The 21844-nt window shown below is 44.1% G+C and overlaps 1 protein-coding gene across 1 annotated transcript in view; it reads right to left on the bottom strand.

Annotated features, from left to right (window-relative positions):
• Positions 1-21844, bottom strand: part of rspry1 (ring finger and SPRY domain containing 1) — a 99220-nt gene that overhangs the window by 42230 nt on the left and 35146 nt on the right. Inside the window, exons 3-5 of the mRNA XM_038806861.1 lie at positions 10327-10439; positions 4815-4941; positions 2745-2803 (exon numbers count right to left, since the gene is read on the bottom strand). Coding sequence (XP_038662789.1) covers positions 2745-2803; positions 4815-4941; positions 10327-10439 — 299 coding nt within the window. The remainder of the gene's footprint in view (positions 1-2744; positions 2804-4814; positions 4942-10326; positions 10440-21844) is intronic.

The raw sequence follows: 21844 nt of genomic DNA on the forward strand, positions 1-21844 counted from the left end.
AGCTGAATGTCAATGTACGGCGGCTTCTTAATGTTATGATGATGGCATCGGCGGCTGGGGAGGCGGAAATAGTAGCATCGATGGATGCGGAGAAAGCTTTTGGCAGGGTGGAGTGGAGCTACCTGTGGGAAGTGCTGAGGAGGTTCGGGTTTGGTGAGGGATTCATCAGCTGGGTGAGGTTGCTGTACAGCTCCCCGGTGGAGAGTGTGGTGACGAATGGGAGGAGGTCGGAGGACTTTCGGCTTTCCTGGGGGACGAGGCAGGGGTGCCCCTCGTCTCCTCTTCTCGTTAGCGATTGAGCCCTTGGCCATGGGATTCGAAGAACTGAAGGGGGATTGTGCCCCCCGGGGGGGGGGGAGCAGCACCGGTTGTCGTTGCACGCAGATCATTTACTGTTGTACATCGCGGATCCGGCGGGGGGGATGCCAGAGGTGTTGAAGATACTTGGGGAGTTTGGGGACTTTTCGGGTTACAAGCTCAATGTGGGGAAAAGTGAGCTGTTTGTGCTGCACCTGGGGGACCAGGAGAGGGAGATAGGAGAGCTCCCGTTGAAGAGGGCGGAGAGGAGCTGTAGATACCTTGGGGTCCAGATAGCTAGGGGGCCCTGCACAGGCTAAACTTTGAGGCTGGTGGAACAGATGGAGGAGTAGTTCAGGAGGTGGAATGCACTGCCTCTCTCTTTGGCGGGCAGGGTCCAGTCGGTTAAGATGACGGTGCTCCAGAGGTTGTTGTTTCTTTCTAGTGCCTCCCATATTGATCCCAAAGGCTTTTTTAAGAGGGTGAATAAGAGTATTCTGGGGTTCGTGTGGGCGCGGAAGACACCGAGAGTGAGGAGGGTATTCTTGGAGCGAAGAAGGGGAGGCAGGCCAGTTTGGCGCTGCCCAACCTGTGTGGGTATTACTGGGCTGCGAATGTGGCAATGATTCGCAGGTGGGTGATGGAGGGGGAAGGTGCCGCATGGAAGAGGATGGAGGTGGTGTCCTGTGTGGGTACGAGTTTGGAGGCATTAGTGACGGCCCCGCTTCCACTCCCCCCGGCAAGATATTCCACGAGTCCGGTAGTGGTGGCGTCCCTCAAAATTTGGGGGCAGTGGAGGCGGCACAGGGGGGAAGTAAAGGCCTCAGTGTGAGCCCCGATACGTGGCAATCACCGGTTTGCACCAGGGAGAATGGATGGTGGGTTTTTGAGTTGGCATAGGGCAGGCATCAGGCGGATGGGGGACCTTTTCCTCGACGGGAAGTTTGCGACTTTGGAGGAGTTGGAGGGGAAGTGGGGCCTGCCCCCGGGAATGCTTTCAGGTATATGCAGATTAGGACGTTTGTTAAGGGGCAGGTGGCGGAGTTCCCGCTGCTGCCGCCTAGGGGGGTGGAAGATAGGGTGCTCTCGGGACGTGGGTCGGTGAGGGGAGGATCTCGGCGATTTATCAGATGATGCAGGAAGAGGAGGCGGCCTCGGTGGAGGAGCTGAAAGCAAAGTGGGAGGAGGAGCCAGGGGAAGAGATTGACGATGGGACGTGGGCGGATGCCCTGGGGAGGGTAAACTCATCCTCTTCTTGCGCACGGCTCAGCTTAATTCAGCTGAAGGTGCTGTATCGTGTGCACATGACTGGATCCATGTCCGGCATTGGAAGGGTTTTGGAAGGGGGTGGTGGGGACTTGTACAGGGTGGTCGGTTCCACGGTGGAGCCGGGCTGGGGGCTCGCGATCTTTGGGGTAGCAATGGAGCCGGGAGTGCAGGAGGCGACAGAGGCCTGTACCCTGGCCATTGCGTCTCTAGTAGCCCAGCGTAGGATTCTCTTACAGTGGAGGGACGTGAAGCCCCCAAGCCCGGAGGCCTGGATCAATGACATGGCCGGGTTCATCAGGCTGGAAAAGGTTAAGTTTGCCCTGAGGGGGTCGGTACAAGGGTTCTTCCGGCGGTGGCAGCCTTTTCTCGATTTCCTGGCGGAGGGGCAGTGGGTGGTCAGTCTCAGCAGCAACCCGGGCGGGGAGGGGGGGTTGTTTTTTGCGACTGTGTGTTTGCTACTTTCTTCTTTCTTGTACTGCTATTAGTTATTAATCTATTACCTTGTATTGGGGGGGGGGGGGGGGGGGGGGGGGGGGGGAAGAGAGATTTATTTTTCTTTTGTTTAGTTTTACACTTTGTTTACTTTAACTGTTGGGAGAAAATTTGTTGAAAAATTTGAATAGAAAATTTTTTAAATTTTTTTTTTTAAAACGTACCTGCTTGATCCAACATTTGGTCATCTATCCTTTTTTAAAAACTAAATTTAGAGTACCCAATTATTTTTTTCCAATTAAGGGGCAATTTAGCATGGCCAATCCACCTAGCCTGCACATCTTTAGATTGTGGGGTTGAGACCTACACAGATACTGGGAGAATGTGAAAACTCCACATGGACAGTGACCCGGAGCCGGGATGGAACCCTGTTCCTTGGCACGGTGAGGCAACAGGACTAACCATTATGTCACCATGCCGCCCCTTTGGTCATCTATCCCAATGCCTCATTTATTGGTTCAGTCAGGAATCAACAACAATTTCATTGACATGCAGTCCAGATTATTTAAAACTGAATAATGTGTAAAGTACAGATATGATCCAAAAACACTCAAGTGTCACAAATTAAAGTCAACATTAATTGATCTTACAATGTAGAAAGACTTTCATTTACCAATTCTATGAGTTTGAGAGGTACCAGTAATTGGCTCTTAGGGATTTACTAGTTGCACATCTAAAGTACTCACCAAACTTTCCAGTAGATATTCCAAGGTCCCCGGGCTGAGAAGACCTATGCTGGTAGGACCTGCAAATGTTAGAAGTTTTATCAGAGAATCTGCATGTTCGCTATAAGAATGAGTTGCCATTGAAAATTATCACAATTAATCCAAACTTCATAATTCATTTCAAAAGTTGCTATTTTCTTTTTTTTTTTAAATAAATTTAGTGTACCCAATTCATTTTTTCCAATTAAAGGGGCACTTTAGCATGACCAATCCACCTCGCCTGCGCATCTTTGGGTTGTGGGGGCAAAACCCACGCACGTTAGGGGAGAATGTGCAAACTCCACACGGGGCCTGGATCGAACCCAGGTCCTCGGTGCCGTGAGGCAGCAGTACTAACCACTGTGCCACCCATGGCACATGTATATATTAAGTGGGCACACAATCTGTCCCATGTTTAGCACCATACCTGCACTGCAGAAACTGACAGTTTGCCAATGCCCAATAGTCCAGTAGAGCATCTATTTTTGTGTTTCCAATACCAAAGGCACACTTAAAATTACACATGTAGGATTTACATTTGCAAAGAAAGCAACCGCCTTTATGATCTGTTCTTCCCAGTGAAATCAGCCAACAGGAGTATAAAACCAACCATCAGCAAATATATCAGATCACTCTTTGCAAGTTTTTATTTTCCCTTTCTCCCACCTTCTTGTAGCACCGATACTTATTCATTCTCTGGATGGGGCACCACTGGAAAAGCCACCATTTATTACTCACTTGATTTTTCCTGATTTAGTGACAAATGTTTAACGCATGTAGTGGTGAAGGGTATCCAACAATGTTTTCTCGTTATTCTTGTGTATAGCTACAAGTGGATTCCTGGGCTATTTCAGAGAACTACTAACAGGCTATTCTTTCAGAGAGATATGTCCAAGATAGTTATCTATTGAAAAAAATAAGCAATATGCAAGACCCGTGTAGGATGAAGAACAGGATCCTTGGATGATTTTGCCTCTTCTTAGACTAAGGTCAATGTTGGCTTTCTAGGGCAGCACGGTGGCGCAGCGGGTTGGCCCTGATGCCTCACAGCGCCGAGGTCCCAGGTTCGATCCCAGCTCTAGGTCACTGTCCGTTTGGAGTTTGCACATTCTCCCTGTGTCTGTGTGGGTTTCGCCCCCACAACCCAAAGATGTGCAGGCTAGGTGGATTGGCCACACTAAATTGCCCCTTAATTGGAAAAATTAATTGGGTATAATAAAATTATTTAATTAAAAAATTAAAAAATAAAAGAAATGTTAGCTTTCTAGAATTCTAATGATGAGGAAAAAACCTGCAGCAATTGATTTTGGGATCTTTTGATCCAAATGGCTAACAGGCACACTTTTTGTCCATTGGTAGCAGTTTAACAGTTTTTCCCCCCAAAAATATTGAAGACTTGCCGAGTACAAAAAATGACGGTGATAAACGCTATTCTGGATGGTCGCCAACAGAATTATTCTCTACCACCCAAATCTTTTGGAAAATGGTTGTGACAAATTTGCTGCTTTTGAAAACCGTTTTGATTATCAAAATTCCATCTTTCTCTTTCCCACAAAAGTAACTTGCAATTTTAATTGAGGCTGTTGAGGGATGCCAAAATATAATTCAAATCAGCTATTATTTTTGGAAAGCTACAACAAGGGATACAGTTAGACAATTTAGTAAGATATATCATGCAAGGCACAACCTTCCCCGCAAAATAAAATTCCCAGTCTCATCACTCAGCCACTTCTTCCTCTAGAAACCGTGAACATAATTAATGCAGCCTGCAAGTATTGAGTACATAATGTACAAATGCATCAAAATCCTGCTTTACACATGATTGGAAGACTTGAAATACAAGTGCATTATGTGAAGCAGTGGTGATAGCAGGTGATCACAGCATTAGATCTGCTGTCCTAACCTGACATGGTTTTGTACACCACCAATTCATACCTTTAAAATGTAATAACTAGGCTTATGTTTAGCCAAAGATCAATTCAAGTACATATAATAATTGTGCTCAGCCAAGAAAACCCAAGAAATCAGGGAGTAAACAATTGGTTGCCATACCTGCTAGCTTTTCAGCCAGGCATCCCAGTACTGCAGTAGTGTTGCGGTGCTTAGCTGGATTGCAAGCATCTTGCTTTGCTAGAGATGCACTTAAATTTAACATGGCTGACAGTTTCTGTAATGCATCCTTTAAAAAAAATTACAAAACTAGTTAGTGTGTTCTCACATTTATTACTCAATCATGTGTTGATCAAAAGCAATTTGCCATATCAAAACAAAACACAACATTAAGTGCAGCATGGTGGCGCAGTGAGCAGCACTGCTGCCTCACGGCGCCGAGGTCCCAGGTTCGATCCTGGCTCACTGTCCGTGTGGGGTTTGCACATTCTCCGAGTGTCTGCATGGGTTTCGTCCCCACGACCCAAAGATGTGCAGGGTAGGTGGATTGGCCATGCTAAATTGCCCCTTAATTGGAAAAAATTAATTGGGTACTCTAAATTTATTTTTTAAAAACACCGCATTAAATTTCATGGGAACTTCACTAATCTTGGTTTTATCACCAGTTCTCTCAATTCCCTTCAGTGCAAGTCAGATTCAAAAACAGGGCTAGTTCTCTCCAAAATATGAACTATAAATTGCAAGGATTATAGTCACCATCTATTCTAAAATCAGACCTGATGGTATTGATTACTGGTGTCCACTTTCCTGCTGGTGTCCTGTTTTCATTTTATATATTTAACCTGTAGGTGGGCAGCACGGTGGCACAGTGGTCAGCACTGCTGTTTCACAGCGCTGAGAACACAGGTTCAATTCCAGCCCCGGGTCACTGTTCATGTGCACATTCTCCCCGTATTTGGGTACTCTAAATTTATTTTTAAAATATTTAATCTGTAGGTAATAGTCAACCTGTGATATTGTCATACTTATTAAGATGAAAGCCGGGTGGGTTATCCCAAAATATGTTTAACTAATAAGCTTAAATTCAGAGCTATCTAACTGGACAGTAAAAGAGAGACTGCTGTTCCTAAGACATTGCCTGTTCATGGAAACTGGTTTAATCTGGAGCACAAGGCAGGTGTCAGGTGGCAAGAGTCCCAGCCATAACACCCACTTACTCACAACTAAGAGTACAGGTTAAATGAAAGCATCAAAATAACTAGCTACTTAATACCACATTTTAAAAATTAGAATAGGAATGGTGTATGGTGGGAAAGCTAATTTAACTATACAGGCAGATGTCCTACTCAGACCATGGAAAATCAATTTGGCTGATAGTAAAATACAAATCTTTCATAACTATTTAATCTGAAAAGTTTCAATTGCAATTAGAGTTACCAATTTTACGTAGTGTTTCACTAAATTAAACGATGGACATAACTTACATATTATGCCTCAGGCTATTGGACCATTATATGCCAAGTGCTTAGTTTAATTTTCATTTACATACTGCCTGGAACCAATCAGTGGTTAGTACAGTTCCTTCACAGTTCCAGGGTGCCATGTTCGATTCCGAGCTTGGGTCACTGTGTGGACTCTGCATGATCTCCCCATGTCGGCGTGGGTTTCCTCCCACAGTCTAAAGATGTGCAGGTTAGGTGGATTGGCCATGCTAAATTGCCCTCAAGTGTCTAAAAAGGTTAAGTGGGGTTACCGGATTATGGGGACAGGGTGGAGGCGTAGGCTTAGGTAGGGTGCTCTTTCCATGGGTCGGTGCAGACTCGATGGGCCGAATGGCCTCCTACTGCACTTAAAAATCTATTATCCAGACAGGTTACAGCACAGGAAACGTCCATTTGGCCTGTCAAGTCCATGTAGGCTGGCTGCAAGTGCAAGTTAGCTCATCCCAACATTGCTGAGGACTGATAGGATAGCCATTTGAATTGTTTTCAGTTGATTTGCCTGGAATGACAGACACTTTCTGAAGTTTTTATTTTTGGGTTACTAAACATGCATACAGTGGCTTCCCTGAACAAGGTTCTTCCTGTGGTTGACAGAACACTTTGCTGCAGTGAAGCACCAGCAGGTTCATGTGCTCATCCTTTCCCCAAAGTTGCCGATAGGCTTGGCCCATGAGGCAACATTGATTTTATGAAGTTAACTGCATTCAAGCTCTCAAGGTAGCTGATGGGAACTAATGGAATATTTAAATAGTATGACCATACTAACAAAGACTCTCATGTACGGTGTGTAACATCTGACTGCATTTTCTGAAGCACATGAAACTAGGAGTGTGCGGTGCACACACACAAACCAATCTTGCAAAATATGCCTGATGTATATATATTTTTAAAATTTGAATTACCTGGGCTTGCATTGGTCACATGACCAGCCCATTTCCAACTCCTTGTTTATAATTAGGAGAACACGGAGCAGTCTGATGCTCTTGAACTCCCTCAGTGGTCACCCTAGGGGCTGGGAGCATGAAATTAACAATCTATTAATGTTTTACATGCATTGTGTTGGGTGGGGTGGTTTTTGGAACTTCACTCCTATGTTTTGACACATTTTAGAAGCTTTACATTTAATTCAATATTACACTTCATGTAAAAGCTGGAAAACATTTGGATTATTACGATCCAGTTAGGGGCCAGTAACTTTTTGTTTTAAGTAAACAAAGTTTGAAATCTCAGGTACTTAAGAGAATGAATGCAAGTCTCTCAATCTCATTAAAACAGTTTCCCTCAGGAGGAATTTCAACTTTGAAGCTCCAGCTGCTGAATTCCCTCCAAAAACGCTCATACTCTGACTGCCATCACAGCTGTTACCCTCCCTGTGGATCAATCTCTCCTCCTGACACTATATCCCACGGAATGTACAACGCTGCAATTCCACCTTGAATTACCAGCACACACTTTTGCAGACTGCAGGCTTCACTGAGCTGGCACTGCCCAGGATATCTCCAGTCACCCAGCTGCAGTGAACTATAAATGGGTCCCAGGGCTTGGAGCCATAAATGCCTGGCACAGAACCAATGAGGTTCTGCTATTTTCTCAGCTCCCCAGGACTTCTACGAGCCCTAACCTCTTGGATCCTGGTAACAGCTCCCAGTGCTTCTCTGCGAGCTGCAAACCTAAGAGGTCAAAACTGCAACAGTCAGCTACACTGAAAAGGACTCAAGAAACCTTGGTGGCAAGATCCTGCAAACAAAGGCATCCCTTCGGTACCCACTTCCCCTGCTGCAAAAGACTCACTTAGCAAGTAAACACAATAATAATAATTTTTATTAGTGTCATAAGTAGGCTTACATCAACACCGCAATTAAGTTACTGTAAAAATCCCCTAGTCACCACACTCTAGCACCTGCTCGGGTACACCGAGGGAGAATTCAGAATGTCCAAATATCCTAACAAGCACATCTTTCGGAACTTGTGGGGGGAACCCGGAGCACCCCAAGGAAATGCACGCAGACACGGGGAGAATGTACAGACTCCCCACAGACAGCGACCCAAGCCGGAAATCGAACCCGGTTCCCTGGAGCTGTGAAGCAATAGTGCTAACCAATGTGCTACCAAGAGTCTCTGATTTGCAAACTCCACCCATCTCCATAATTACACAGCCTTTCATGGCTCACTTAATGCTTTCAAACTAATTTAGCTCTATTTCCCAAAAACAACCATCTCTCTGGACTGCACTTCTTTGCAAGCAGTATTGGCACATCTCTCATTTCACCTGCGAAGCAAGTCCACCTGCTGGTTTATGATCTTGCATTGCTAGTTGTTGACCTTTTATAACGACATGGTGGTAACCTTTAAGTGCAACAGACATCAAGTTGCTTTAGTTGCATTTACCTAACTTTCTACAGTTAAATTTCAATCTCTGCAGAACCCAACATTGTTTCCAAAATATTAACATGAACAAGAACTGGATATTTAGCACAGGATTCAATATGGATTTAAATTATTAATTTACAAAATACAAAGCACACATAGGGCTTTGGTCAAAACACAGAGCATAATGTGCAGTTCTGGTCTCCATATTAGAAGGACATCACTGCAAGGTTCACTAGATTGACCCATGAAATTCATAGATTCACACATTTAGAGCACAGGAGGCCAATCGGTCCATTGTGTCCACGCTGGTCAACAAAAATTTGACTACACTAATCTCATTTTCCAGCACTTGACCCACAGCATTGGAGGTTACAACACAGCATTGGAGGTTACAACAACGCAAGTGATATCTAAATACTTCTTAAATATTACTAGAGTTTCTGATTCAGCCATCCTTTCAGGCTGCAAGTTCTAGACTCCCACCACCCTCTATGAAGAGGTTTCTCCTCAACTCCCTTCTTGGCCTACTCCCTCGAACTTCAAATCTAAGCCCCCCCCCATCCATTATTGACCACTCTACAAATGGACAAAGTACCTTCATATCCACCCTATCTGTACCCTCAATCTTATACATCACTTATCAGGTCACCTCTCAACCTTCACTGCTCCAAGGAAAACATTCACAACCTATCCAATCTTCCCTCATTAGTTCAGACCTTCCAACCCAGGCAACATCCAAGTGAATCTCTTTTGCACCGTTTCCAGTACAATCGCTTCCTTCCTATAATGTGGTGCCCAGAGCTGCACACAATACTGCAGTTGTGGCCTAACAAGAGTTTTAGATCATTCCCTTCCCTGCTCTTGTACTCTGGCATCTACTAATAAAGGTAATCACCCCATATGCCTTTCTAACCACCCTATATACCTGCCCTGCCACCTTTAGGAATCTGTGGATATGCACTTCAAGGTCATTCTGATCTTCGTACTTTCCAGGGTTCCACCATTCATAATGTAATCCTTTGCATTGTTAACCCTCCCAACTGCATTATCTCCCACTTTTCCAGGATGAATTCCAGTTGCCACTGCTCTACCCACCTGACCAGTTCATTAATGTCCTCCTGCAGTCTATGGCAATCCTCCTCACAATTTACCACTCAAGCAAATTAATGTACACCACAAATACCAAGGGCCCCAGTACCAAGTCCTGCGGATGAGAGGGTTATCCTATGACAAAGGCTGAGCAAATTGGACCTTTAATCTCGAGAGCTTGGGAAAAAAAAGATGGGCAATTTTACTGAAACATCCAAGACTCTGAAGGGATTCAACAGCACTTGCCTCTCCCAACTAAGGAATCCAGAACTCCAAGGCAGAGCCTCTGGTTTAGTGGGGTATGGTGGGGAGGAAGGGTCAATCATTTAATACTATGATGAGAAGAATTTTCGTTACTGAGAGGGTTGTCAAAGTTTAGAAATATTGGAAAGTTGTGAATATGATAATCATTGAATATATGCCATGTTGAAATAGACCAAAAATTGATCTGTCACAAAATTAAAGGATTATACCAAGTGGGCAAGGAAGCGGTAGAACAAGATGATCAGTCAAAATCGTTACAAATGGCCCGAGAAGCCACATAGGCTATTCATGTTCAATAATCTTGCAATTCTTAAACATTCCTGATAATTCCACCTGCAGCTAGATAGGAAATTGTATTTCTTTTGAATGGAACAGTGTGTATGATATTAAAATGCCTTATTAAAAAAGACAAACAATAGCATCGATGTGGAAAATAATGCATCACTTACTTTGGTTGGCAATGGACACTCATCGAGCAGCAAAGTAATAACAGCAGGCCCTAAAGGATCTTCGAGAGGAATAACTCTGATCAGAGACTGTACTACTTCCAGCCAACCTTCATCTGTCATCAAGGAAGAAAAATGTACATTAGATCCAGTTCAAATTTAGTGAAGTTTTAGAATATACATGAAAATCTTCAAAAAATTATCATTCCATACTAAAATGAGATTTTGTTTGGGCTGTTGGGCGATTTGAAAAATATAGCTGAATCGTGTAACCGAATAACATCAAAATATCACTTTTCGAAAGGCTTTTCAAAGATAGATAAGTGAACAATACATTGAATCAAATACCATATTTGTTGACTTTTCAACGACAGTAACTCGTGAAAATAAACTACAACCGAAAGCTCCCTAGGGACATATGGGTTTTTACTTTTCAAATGAACACCTCTTTTGAAAGCATTAATATTTTTATAAGATGATCAAGTCTCCGATGTGTGAAAAATAGCATCCATTCCATGAAAACATGTTACTCAATTGTACAATAAAATTGGCACGGAAATATATGCTCCACTGGCTCTCTGCAAGGTGACCCGTTTTACAAAAAATAAATTCCACCACTGTTCCTCTCTAATGCAAGTGTAAGTTTCAGATCTACAGTAATGGCAAAAAACAAGCGCCCATCTAAATTATAAATTTGTTTTCCCCCATACCAAATCTGGTACCAGATTTACTCTGGCTTTGCAAGGTGCAGAAGATTCCTGTAGAAGCAACTAAAGTTTGCTTATGTCAGACAGACAAAGCCATTTGTTTCAATGTTGGTTCACGTGCTGTTACAGGACTGTAGCAATATGAATAACCTCGAACGTTTTAATTTGCTCCCCGACAGGCAGTCCTGCATACATACAGAAGCTCAAATTTAATGCCCAAAATACCTAGAAAGAAATCATGGTAGTTGTGGGGTAGATTGATTCAGTTTACTACTAAATATTTCTTTATACCACCATAAGTAATGTGGTTAAGTCTCCAAATCAACATCAATAATTTGTAGAAACCAACAAACCACAAAATAAAAACCGGTCTGAAGCCACAACCCCATTGAATTGTCTGTTATTAGTATAAAATATGCCCGAATCCTCATACTTAGCAACATTCCCGTACCAGCCTCCCCGGACAGGCGCCGGAATGTGGCGACTAGGGGCTTTTCACAGTAACTTCATTGAAGCCTACTCATGACAATAAGCGATTTTCATTTTTCATTCAAAAAAGACTAGCTGGTCCTTCACACGCCTGTTTCGGATACACTTCAACTGGTCGACAAATCAATGTTCCTCACTCCACCCACCAAGAACATGTAATCTCCTGAGGGGAACAAAAACACAGATTCTGGGGGACAAAATAACACTGGGATATTCTTGTGACCAAGGCAACTCAAAAAGACAAGGGTCCAGGAGATAACCACGAAGCACACCACCTAAGAATCTAACAACTTCTCGCACTTATCAACCTCCAGCAGGAACTTGCCTGGCTCACTTTTGGAATGTTTACATCCACTGTTCAAGCAGGCAATCCATACTGAAGCACCAAAAGATCAGAAAGAGCAATTGGCCAACTGCACTTTCTAAATTTAGTTAGTTAGTGGGAGAAGCATTTTGAATGTTCGATGCACAAATTTAAAACTCGTACTTTAAATAGAAATCTTATGACACTTAGTTCCTATTTTAATAAATTTATATTTTTCATTTTTGTTGCCAATCCTATGGACCAATAATCCGAGCAAGTAAAATGTTTGCATGGCAGCTTCTCAATATAGAATGGTTGGGAAGAGCAAACTGCTACCATCAGATCTTTTAAATCTCTTCCCACCTTCTGAGGTAAAAATTAATGCTGCCTCCTCTATCACACACAGAAAACAAACACATAGGTGAAAGATATTTAATTACAAATTATACAGAAATGTGACATGAATTACAGAATAAACGGCTTGATATTTTGCAAAATTCTTTATTCACAAATGTGGAGTGTAAAGAAATAAACATCAATGATATTTGACACAAAGATTAAATTGCAGGTACTCCATTCACAACATGGTAGCCTGAGCATGGGCTTTAAAAGCTGTTATAAAGCTATGGTACATACATGTTGAAAATAAAAGGAAGCACGTGTTTGGATTAAATTAATGCCATGGATTCAGCTGTGTCACACAGTAGTTCAGCTCCTCCTTTATGCAAGCTGTTCATGTTATGCCATTCTTACTTTAAATTCTTTATTCAAAATAACAGGTTAAAATAGTTAGTCACTAAACAAATAGTTAATTAACTTCAGTAGACCAATTTGATTTGTTCGCAGGAAGTTATGATTGCTGGGGCATAGTTCCATGTGGGTGGTGGTCATCATTTACCTAGCTGAAATGACTCAAACTCCTTAGGTCAACTTAGACATCACCACCAGGTTAATCAATAATCCAGGTCAAGGCAAGCTCTCCATACCAAGGTCAACCAACCGATACACATACACAGGCCAAGGAGGAACAAGAACCCTGCCTGATATTTTCCCCTCCATGGCCTGACAACCAAAGTAATATCTTCATCACTGCTGGAACTTAAATCAGTTATCTCCATACAGATGGGAAATTGAACTTGGGAGCTTCCTGATCTGTAGTGTTCAGTAACATAAGACTTAAGTCACTAAGCTGCTCGATAATCCACTTCAACCACCAAATTGAAGACATACAATATGCAAAAATTAATTGAGATGCTCGAGCTGTTTACTCGATTAGGCGCCTTAACCCTAGAATCGAGTCAGTCATAGGGGAAATGTTCAGAATCTTGAATAGACTTTGAAACATTTCAGAACCTTTTCCTAATGCCCCTTAGTTGGAGAATTATATATATATATATGTCTGTGTGCATGTGGTTATTAACTCAACTTTCACAATGCCATTTCATAAGGAAAGAGGTATTTGAAAAGGAAGCATATAAAAAGGTCAAGAGCAGATACTTGCCTTTGAGGAGTTAGTGCAGTGTTAATGATTCAAATAACTTCTGTTGTAACTTTGATTCCATGATATGATTTCGAATTTAGGGCTAAGACTTCAAGCTAAAGAACCACAAATTATGAAAAACTGAAATTGAAACAAAGAAAGCACAACCATATTTTACTATTGAATTAATCACTCCATCTCCAACTAAATCAAAGCAAGCCTAGCATTCAAAGGTACATTGATGGTTGAACTAATTGAGATGACCTTTAGCATTCCAAAGTATCTGATTAAGTTACTAGCTTTCCTAGCAATGTGCCTGATTCTTGAGTTCAGGAATGATCTAAATATCAAGAAAACCCAATACAAATAAACACTTGGGCGAATAAAAAGACACTTCAGTCTGAAATAGTAATCTCCATATACGGTCCAAAATACGTCAGCTTGGATCTGCAGTTCAAATTACAGCAAAATGGTCAACATTCTGTTAAATTGACAGCAATTTCTGGTAACTGCGTATGTGCAGTTAAATGCAGAAAAGCAGAAGTTGCTGTCAATTATTTCTCACTCCTATGTGCCCTGAAGTCCTTCAAGGTGCAAATCAATGTTTTGACACTATTTTCACTATAAATACCCTCGAAAAAAGCGACATCTTGATATATGAAATGTAACTGGGTTTTTAAACTGCATACTTGGTAATAATTATTTCTCAAGCTACCAGGCCTAAAACTAATTTCATATTTTTCTATTTATGCATGGGAAGGGAGCATTGGTGACAAGGATAACCCTAAAGCTTTCTATAGGTATGCCAGGAATAAAAGAATGACTAAGGGCCAGTCAAGGACAGTAGTGGGAAGTTGTGCGTAGAGTCCGAGGAGATAGAAGAGGTGCTAAATGAGTATTTTTCGTCAGTATTCACACAGGAAAAAGACAAAGTTGTCGAGGAGAATACTGAGATACAGGCTACTAGACTATAAGGGCTTGAGGTTCATAAGGAGGAGGTGTTAGCGTTTCTGGAAAGTGTGAAAATAGATAAGTCCCCTGGGCCGGATAGGATTTATCCTAGGATTCTCTGGGAAGCTAGGGAGTAGATTGCTGAGCCTTTGGCTTTGATCTTTAAGTCATCTTTGTCTACAGGAATAGTGCCAGAGGACTGGAGGATAGCAAATGTTGCCCCTTGTACAAGGGGAGTAGAGATAACCCCGGTAACTGTAGGCCAGTGAGCTTTACTTCTGTTGTGGGAAAAGTCGTGGAAAGGTTTATAAGAGATAGGATGTATAATCATCTGGAAAGGAATACTTTGATTAGAGATAGTCAACATGGTTTTGTGAAGGGTAGGTCGTGCCTCACAAACCTCATTGAGTTCTTCGAGAAGGTGACCAAACAGGTGGATGAGGGTAAAGCAGTTGATGTGGTGTATATGGATTTCAGTAAAGCGTTTGATAAGGTTCCCCACGGTTGGCTATTGCAGAAAAAACAGAGGCATGGGATTCAGGGTGATTTAGCAGTTTGGATCAGAAATTGGTTAGCTGATAGAAGACAGAGTGGTGGTTGATGGGAAATGCTCTGACTGGTGTCCAGTTACTAGTGGTGTGCCACAAGGATCTGTTTTGGGGCCGTTGCTGTTTGTCATTTTTATAAATGACCTGGAGGCGGGCGTAGAAGGATGGGTGAGTAAATTTGCAGATGACACTAAAGTCGGTGGAGTTGTGGACAGTGCAGAGAATGTTACAAGTTACAGAGGGACATAGATAAGCTGCAGAGCTGGGCTGACAGGTGGCAAATGGAGTTTAATGCAGAATAAGTGTGAGGTGATTCATTTTTGAAGGAATAACAGAAAGGCAGAGTACTGGGCTAATGGTAAGATTCTTGGTAGCGTGGACGAGCAGAGAGATCTTGGTGTCCATGTCCATAGATCCCTGAAAGTTGCCACCCAGGTTGAGAGGGTTGTTAAGAAGGCGTACGGTGTGTTAGCTTTTATTGGTAGAGGAATTGAGTTTCGGAGCCATGAGGTCATGTTGCAGTTGTACAAAACTCTGGTGAGGCCGCATTTGGAGTATTGTGTGCAGTGCTGGTCGCCACATTATAGGAAGGATGTGGAAGCATTGGAAAGGGTACAGAGGAAATTTACAAGAATGTTGCCAGGTATGGAGGGAAGATCATATGAGGAAATGCTGAAGGACTTGAGGCTGTTTTCGTTAGAGAGAAGAAGGTTAAGAGGTGACTTAATTGAGGCATACAAGATGATCAGAGGATTAGATAGGGTGGACAGTGAGAGCCTTTTTCCTCAGATGGTGATGTCCAGCACGAGGGGACATAGCTTTAAATTTAGGGGAGATAGATATAGGACAGATGTCAGAGGTAGGTTCTTTACTTAGAGAGTAGTAAGGGCGTGGAATGTCCTGCCTGCAACAGTAGTGGACTCGCCAACACCTAACGCATTCAAATGGTCATTGGATAGGCATATGGACGATAAGGGAATAGTGCAGAGGGACTTTAGAAGGGTTTCACAGGACGGCGCAACATCGTGGGCCGAAGGGCCTGTACTGCGCTGTAATGTTCTATGTTCTATAACTGTTGTCCAACCCCTCATTGCTCTTGAGAAGGCAGTGGTGAGCCACCTTCGTGAATAGTTGCAGTGGTAAAATCCAGCCTATTATTCATATCCTATTATTCATATTCTATTATGCAGACAGGCCACTTGAAAGGTGCAGAAAACAAAACTTCTAAATTGTAAAACTGAGTAATTAGACACAGCATCTTCAAATATGACTGTATTACAGATTGCTGATTTGACCAGGAGGTAGAGATCATGGGCAGGATACGCAAGATAGAAATCTCCTAAATCGTGAGCCAAAAGCTAAACAACCTCATCAACTTGTGAATCTTAGTTTGTTTAAACAAAGGATTTATTGTTCAGTTAAACCTTCAAAACTCAAGTACACTGATGCTTTAGAGCAGGGTTCTACACACACACACACATACATACAACCCCCCCCCCAACCGACCATTGCAACCCACTCATTTATTTACCTTTAATGTGAAAGGGGGAGTTTGCTTGGTCCTCATGATCTCACTCCAATCAGGTTCACAGGAGGAGAGAGCAATGTGTATATAAAGGTGCAGACATCAGCCAGTTACTTTGTGCTATCTTCTTTGTGAGAACAGAAAATCCAACCCCACACATGTATATGGTCGTGGAGGGCAATATAAACAAAATGCTTGTTTCACTCAGCACTGAATACTCCTGAGAGATACTACTCCACAATGTTGACAGCCTCATGGGCTTTTGGTGCGCTTTCAATGTGGTATCACACTTAAGGGACAGCAGCTTCGTTCTTTCATTTCAGTTAGCTGTGAGTTAAAAAGTGACCCTGGGGTCTCAACCTCAAAAAGGAATTATTCACACACCACTTCTCTTTCAAAATCTAAATCTTCTCCTCTCATTTGGTAGTATTTCCCTGCATATAACCATGAGCTTTGCATCTTTTTGCATTGTTACACTTGACAAAACCATGTCTCAAGAAATGATTTTTATATTGCTTTGTTCCAGAGTTAAGTTTCTTCTTTGTAGGCTGTTAACCAGAGATCCTGAACTCAGTGCAGAGCTAACACTAGCACTGCTCGGTCCTGCTGTGGACCCTCATGACCAGCTCTCTCCAGCAGATTCAGTTGTGAGATCTTGTCCAGTAAGACACAACCAACCTATTTTAAGAAAACAACCAAGCAGTACTCTTGCCTTGCTTGCTAGAAGCTAGAAAATGGAAGTATTCCTCAGTGATTTTGTGGCAAGACACGAACAAAGATTTGACATCAAATGTACATGCAGGATGCATGACCTGCTCAATGCTGCCACTTCTGGCCAGATGTTGAGGACTCCTAGAGCAATTCTCTCCCAACTTCATACCACTATGCTGCCACTTCTGCTGGGTCTGTCCTGCCGGTGAGACAGGGCATACCCAGGAATAGTGATAGTGGTGTCTGGGGTATTATCTGTAATGTATGATTCTGTGAGCATGACTATGTCAGGCTGTTGTTTAACTAGTCTGAGAGACAGCTTTCCCAACTTTAGCACAAGCCCCCAGATGTCAGCAAGGAGGATTTTGCAGGGTCGACAGGGATGGGTTTGCCGTTGTCGTTTCTGGTGCCTGGTTCGATGGTGGTTGGTCCGCCCGGTTTCATTCATTTTTTATGTTTTCGTAGTGGTTGAATACAACCGAGTGGCTTGCTAGGCCATTTAAGAGGAAACCACATGTGGGTCTGGAGTCACATATAGGCCAGACCAGGTAAGGCAGATTTCCTTCCCTAAAGAACATGAGTAAACCAGATGGGTTTTTACGACCATCGACAATGGTTTCATGGTCATCATTAGACTTTTAATTCCAGATATTTTATGGAGTTTAAATTCCATCATTTGCTGTGGTGGGATTCGAACCTGGGTCCCCAGATCATTATTCTGGGTCACTGGATTACTAGTCAAGTGATAATACCACTATGCCATCACCTCCCCACGCCTTGTATAATTATAGCATAACCTCCCTACTTTTGTATTCAATCCAATTTGAAATAAAAAATAACATTCTATTACCTTTTCTAATTACTCGCCCTGCCTGCATACCAACCTTGTGATTCATGCCTTAGGATACCCAAATCTCTCTGCAATCTATCATTTAGACAATATGCTTCTTGTTTATTCTTCCTGCCAAATGGACAAATTCACACTTTTGCACATAATATCCCATTTTGCAGATCTTTGCCCACTCACTTAACCCATCTATATCTTTTTGTAGTCTCCTTAAATTCTCTTCACAACTTTCCTGTCCATATCTTTGTGCCAGCAGCATATTTAGCAACCATACCCTCACTTCCTTCATCCAAGTCATTTATATAAAAATGATAAAAAGTCAAGACCCTAACACTAATCCCTGAAACACACTCATTATGTCTTAACCAGAAAATGACTAGTTTATGCCTACTGTTTCCTGTTAGCTAGCCAATCCATGCCATTGTTATCACCTATACCAGTGATGGGTAACATAGGCTAATGAGCGTGCCATACGAGTGGCCCTCCAAATTGAAATCAGGCATGTTCACTACAATGGCCCCAAATAAGATTGAATATGTTTCATACACGCTGACTATTTCCACAACAAATTACAGAAAATGCTTAATCATTCATATAGTAATAGAACTATCGACCTCAAATGGTAAAAAAAATTATACTTGATTGGGTGCAGAGGGAACACATGGTTTCACAGTCAATGTTGCGTGTAATCAGCACGCACCTCACTTTCACTTGCCCTTTCTTTCAGTGCATATCAATCACTTCAATTGTACCGGTAGGAAAAAAACTAGGTGGATGGAAACCAGTGGAATGTGGCAGTAGTCAACACACTGTCTCATTGGCCAGCCAGAACCACAATGGGCCGCCTGTGCCCACCAGTTCCCACCACTGCCCTATACCATGAGCTTTCATTTTCCTTAATATTCTTTGATGTGGCCTCAATCACTATAGGGGCTCCTTAGGGCAGTGTCCAAGTGCCAACCAACCTCAGCTGAATACAATTAATACAAGGGGAGGCTAGTTTGAACGTAGGAGGATACAAATCCCACATGCGGTATACACGTATTGCCTGTTAAGACTGTCCAACACCTGTGCACAATCTGTAACAAGGAAATCAGCACAAGATAGCTGCAGTCAGGCAATCTGCATCAAAATGATGAGCAAACATCGTACTCTTTAAAAAAAAACTTCAATAATCTGGACTATAAAGGAAATCAGTTCACCCAGTTGGAGAAAGGAAACTATTATTCCTTCACCAGCGAAGGTCAGAAAGGTTAAAAAAGTTAGCACCAAGAACTGTGGACCTTTCTGACAGGTTAGCGAAATGGTAGAGTGACAGAAACAAGTTTAAAAAGAAAAGCAATGTAAACTTGTAGAGATTTTTAAAAATCAGAACAAAATGGTGTCAAATTCATGTTAATTGTCTCTCCTATTGGAGATTGTTCAAAGTTTAATAATAGTAATAATAAGTCACAAGTAGGCTTACATTAACACTGCAATGAAGTTACTGTGAGTCACCGCATTCCAGCGCCTGTTCGAGTACACAGACAAGAATTCAGAATGCCCAAATTACCTAACAGTCTTTCGGGACTTGTGGGAGAAAACCGGAGCACCCGGAGGAAACCCACGCAGACACAGGGAGAACGTGCAGACTTCACAAAGGCAGTGACCCAAGCCGGGAATCGAACCTGGGACCCTGGAGCTGTGAAGCAACAGTGCTCCCCACAAGGAAAATACAGTAAACTTTTATGAAACTGATTTGCCCTCAGCTAGAATTGTTTCCAATTCTGGGCACCACACTTAGGAATGGTATGAAGCTTCAGGGAGGGTGCAGATAAGATTTGAATGGTTCCAAGATGAAGGATTTCAGTTCTGTGGCTAGGCTGGAGAGTTGGGATCTTTCTTCTTAGAGAAAGTGGAGAGAAGATTTGATGGAGATGTTCAAAGCCATGAGGGGTTTAGAAACAGAATAGAATGGCTTCCGGTTGCGGCTATGACCAGCTAAGTCGCACGTTTGGCTGCTCCTGCTACAAAGGTGTTTTCGGGCCGATTGGAGGGCCCCAACGGCGCTGTAAGGACAAATCCCGGTGGGGGAAGGCTCCCTGAAGAGAACCAGACCAACTTTATGGTCGGTACCCGGAGTGGGGTGGTAAAGAAAGCAACAGCAGCTCCCAAAAAAAAGCGGGGGAAGAAGACCAAAATGGCGGCCGGTGGAGCACCCGAGGAATGGAGGAAATGGGCGGAGGAGCAGCAGGCCGCTCTCCTGCGCTTCTTTACGGAGCTGAAAATGGAGCTCTTGGAGTCAATGAATGCGACGACCACCAGGCTGATGGGAGCCCAGGCGACCCAAGAGGCGTCGATTCGGGAGCTGCAACAGGAGATGACTGTGAGGGAGGAGGAGGCCACGGTCCTCGTGGGAAAGGTAGAGGTGCACGAGGCACTCCACCTGAAATGGCAGAGCCGTTTTGAGGAGCTGGATACCCGAATGAGGCGGAAGAACCTGAGGATCTTGGGCCTGGCAGAAGGCCTGGAGGGGTCAGACCTCCCGGGATATGTAGCAGAAATGCTGAGCTCCCTGATGGGGGCAGGGGCCGTCCCTTCGCCCCTGGAGCTGGAAGAGGCCTACAGGGTCATGGCTAGGAGGCCAAGAGCAAATGAGCCCCCGAGGGCGGTGCTGGTGCGGTTCCAGCGACTCAGCGACCGTGAGAGAGTGCTGGAGTGGGCCAAGAGGGAAAGGAGCAGCAAGTGGGAGAATTCGACGGTGAGGGTCTACCAGGACTGGAGTGCGGAGGTGGCAAAGCGGCGGGCCCGGTACAACCGGACGAAGGCGGTGCTACATGCAAAACGGATCAGGTTCGGAATGCTGCAGCCAGCGCGCTTGTGGGTCACCTACAGGAACCAACACCACTATTTTGAGTCCCCAGAGGAGGCGTGGGCCTTTGTACAGGAAGAGAAACTGGACTCGAATTAGACCCAGGGGATACTTGGCGGCCGTAGCCGCTCGGGTACTTTCAGCTGAATTCTTTGTTTGGATTTTGAACTCTTGCTGTGGTTTTTCTTCTGATGTTTTTTCCCCCTTTGCCAACTTCCCTTAGTTATTGTTATTGTGGTTATTCATGGTTATTTATGGTTATTTATGCTGTTTGGTAGAGGGCGACTGTTAAGTACATTGTTATTTGTTATTTATCTGTTATTTATAATGTTAAGTTGGGGAGGTGGGACGGGGGGGAGAGCAGATCGGGGATATGGGCTCCTAGGGGGGGTTCTTTTACAGGCATGGACGGGGACGGGGGTGGAACTGAAGATGGCGGGGTGGGGTGTGGCAGGGCGAAAGCGCGGGCTTTCCTCTGTTTTCCCGCGCGCGGGGCAGAGGAGGGGGGAGGGGAGGAGTGCGGGGCGTGGCTAGCAATGGCGACCTTTCCCGCGCTGGAGCGGGGCCAGGGAGGAGTGGCAAGGGGGGGTGAGGCCCCCCCCCCGAGCCGGGGGGAGTCGGAGTGGGGCAGGAGCAGCCGGGTCAGCGTGAACCAGCTGACTTACGGGAGTACGATGGAGGGTACATCGCGGCTAGGAGGGGTCCTAGCCTGGGGGGGGGGGAGGGGGGTTAGGGAGGGACACCGGGTTGCTGCTGAAAAGACCAGAAACGGGAAGTGGAGGACTGGAGAGGTGGGGGGAGGGGGACATCGCCATGGGGAGCGGGTCAGAAGGGGAGGGTCGACCCGGGGCGAGCAGGGAACAGGACATGGCTAATCGGCAGGGGAAGGGGGCGGGTCGTCCCGCGACCCGGCTGATCACTTGGAACGTGAGGGGGTTGAATGGGCCGGTCAAGAGATCAAGGGTATTCTCACACCTGAAGGGACTGAAGGCTGATGTAGCAATGTTACAGGAGACCCATTTGAAGGTAGTGGACCAGGTTCGCCTGAGAAGGGGGTGGGTGGGACAGGTGTTCCACTCTGGATTGGACGCAAAGAACCGGGGGGTGG

Source organism: Scyliorhinus canicula, chromosome 9 (genome assembly GCF_902713615.1).
Source record: "Scyliorhinus canicula chromosome 9, sScyCan1.1, whole genome shotgun sequence".
Lineage (NCBI taxonomy): Eukaryota > Metazoa > Chordata > Chondrichthyes > Carcharhiniformes > Scyliorhinidae > Scyliorhinus > Scyliorhinus canicula.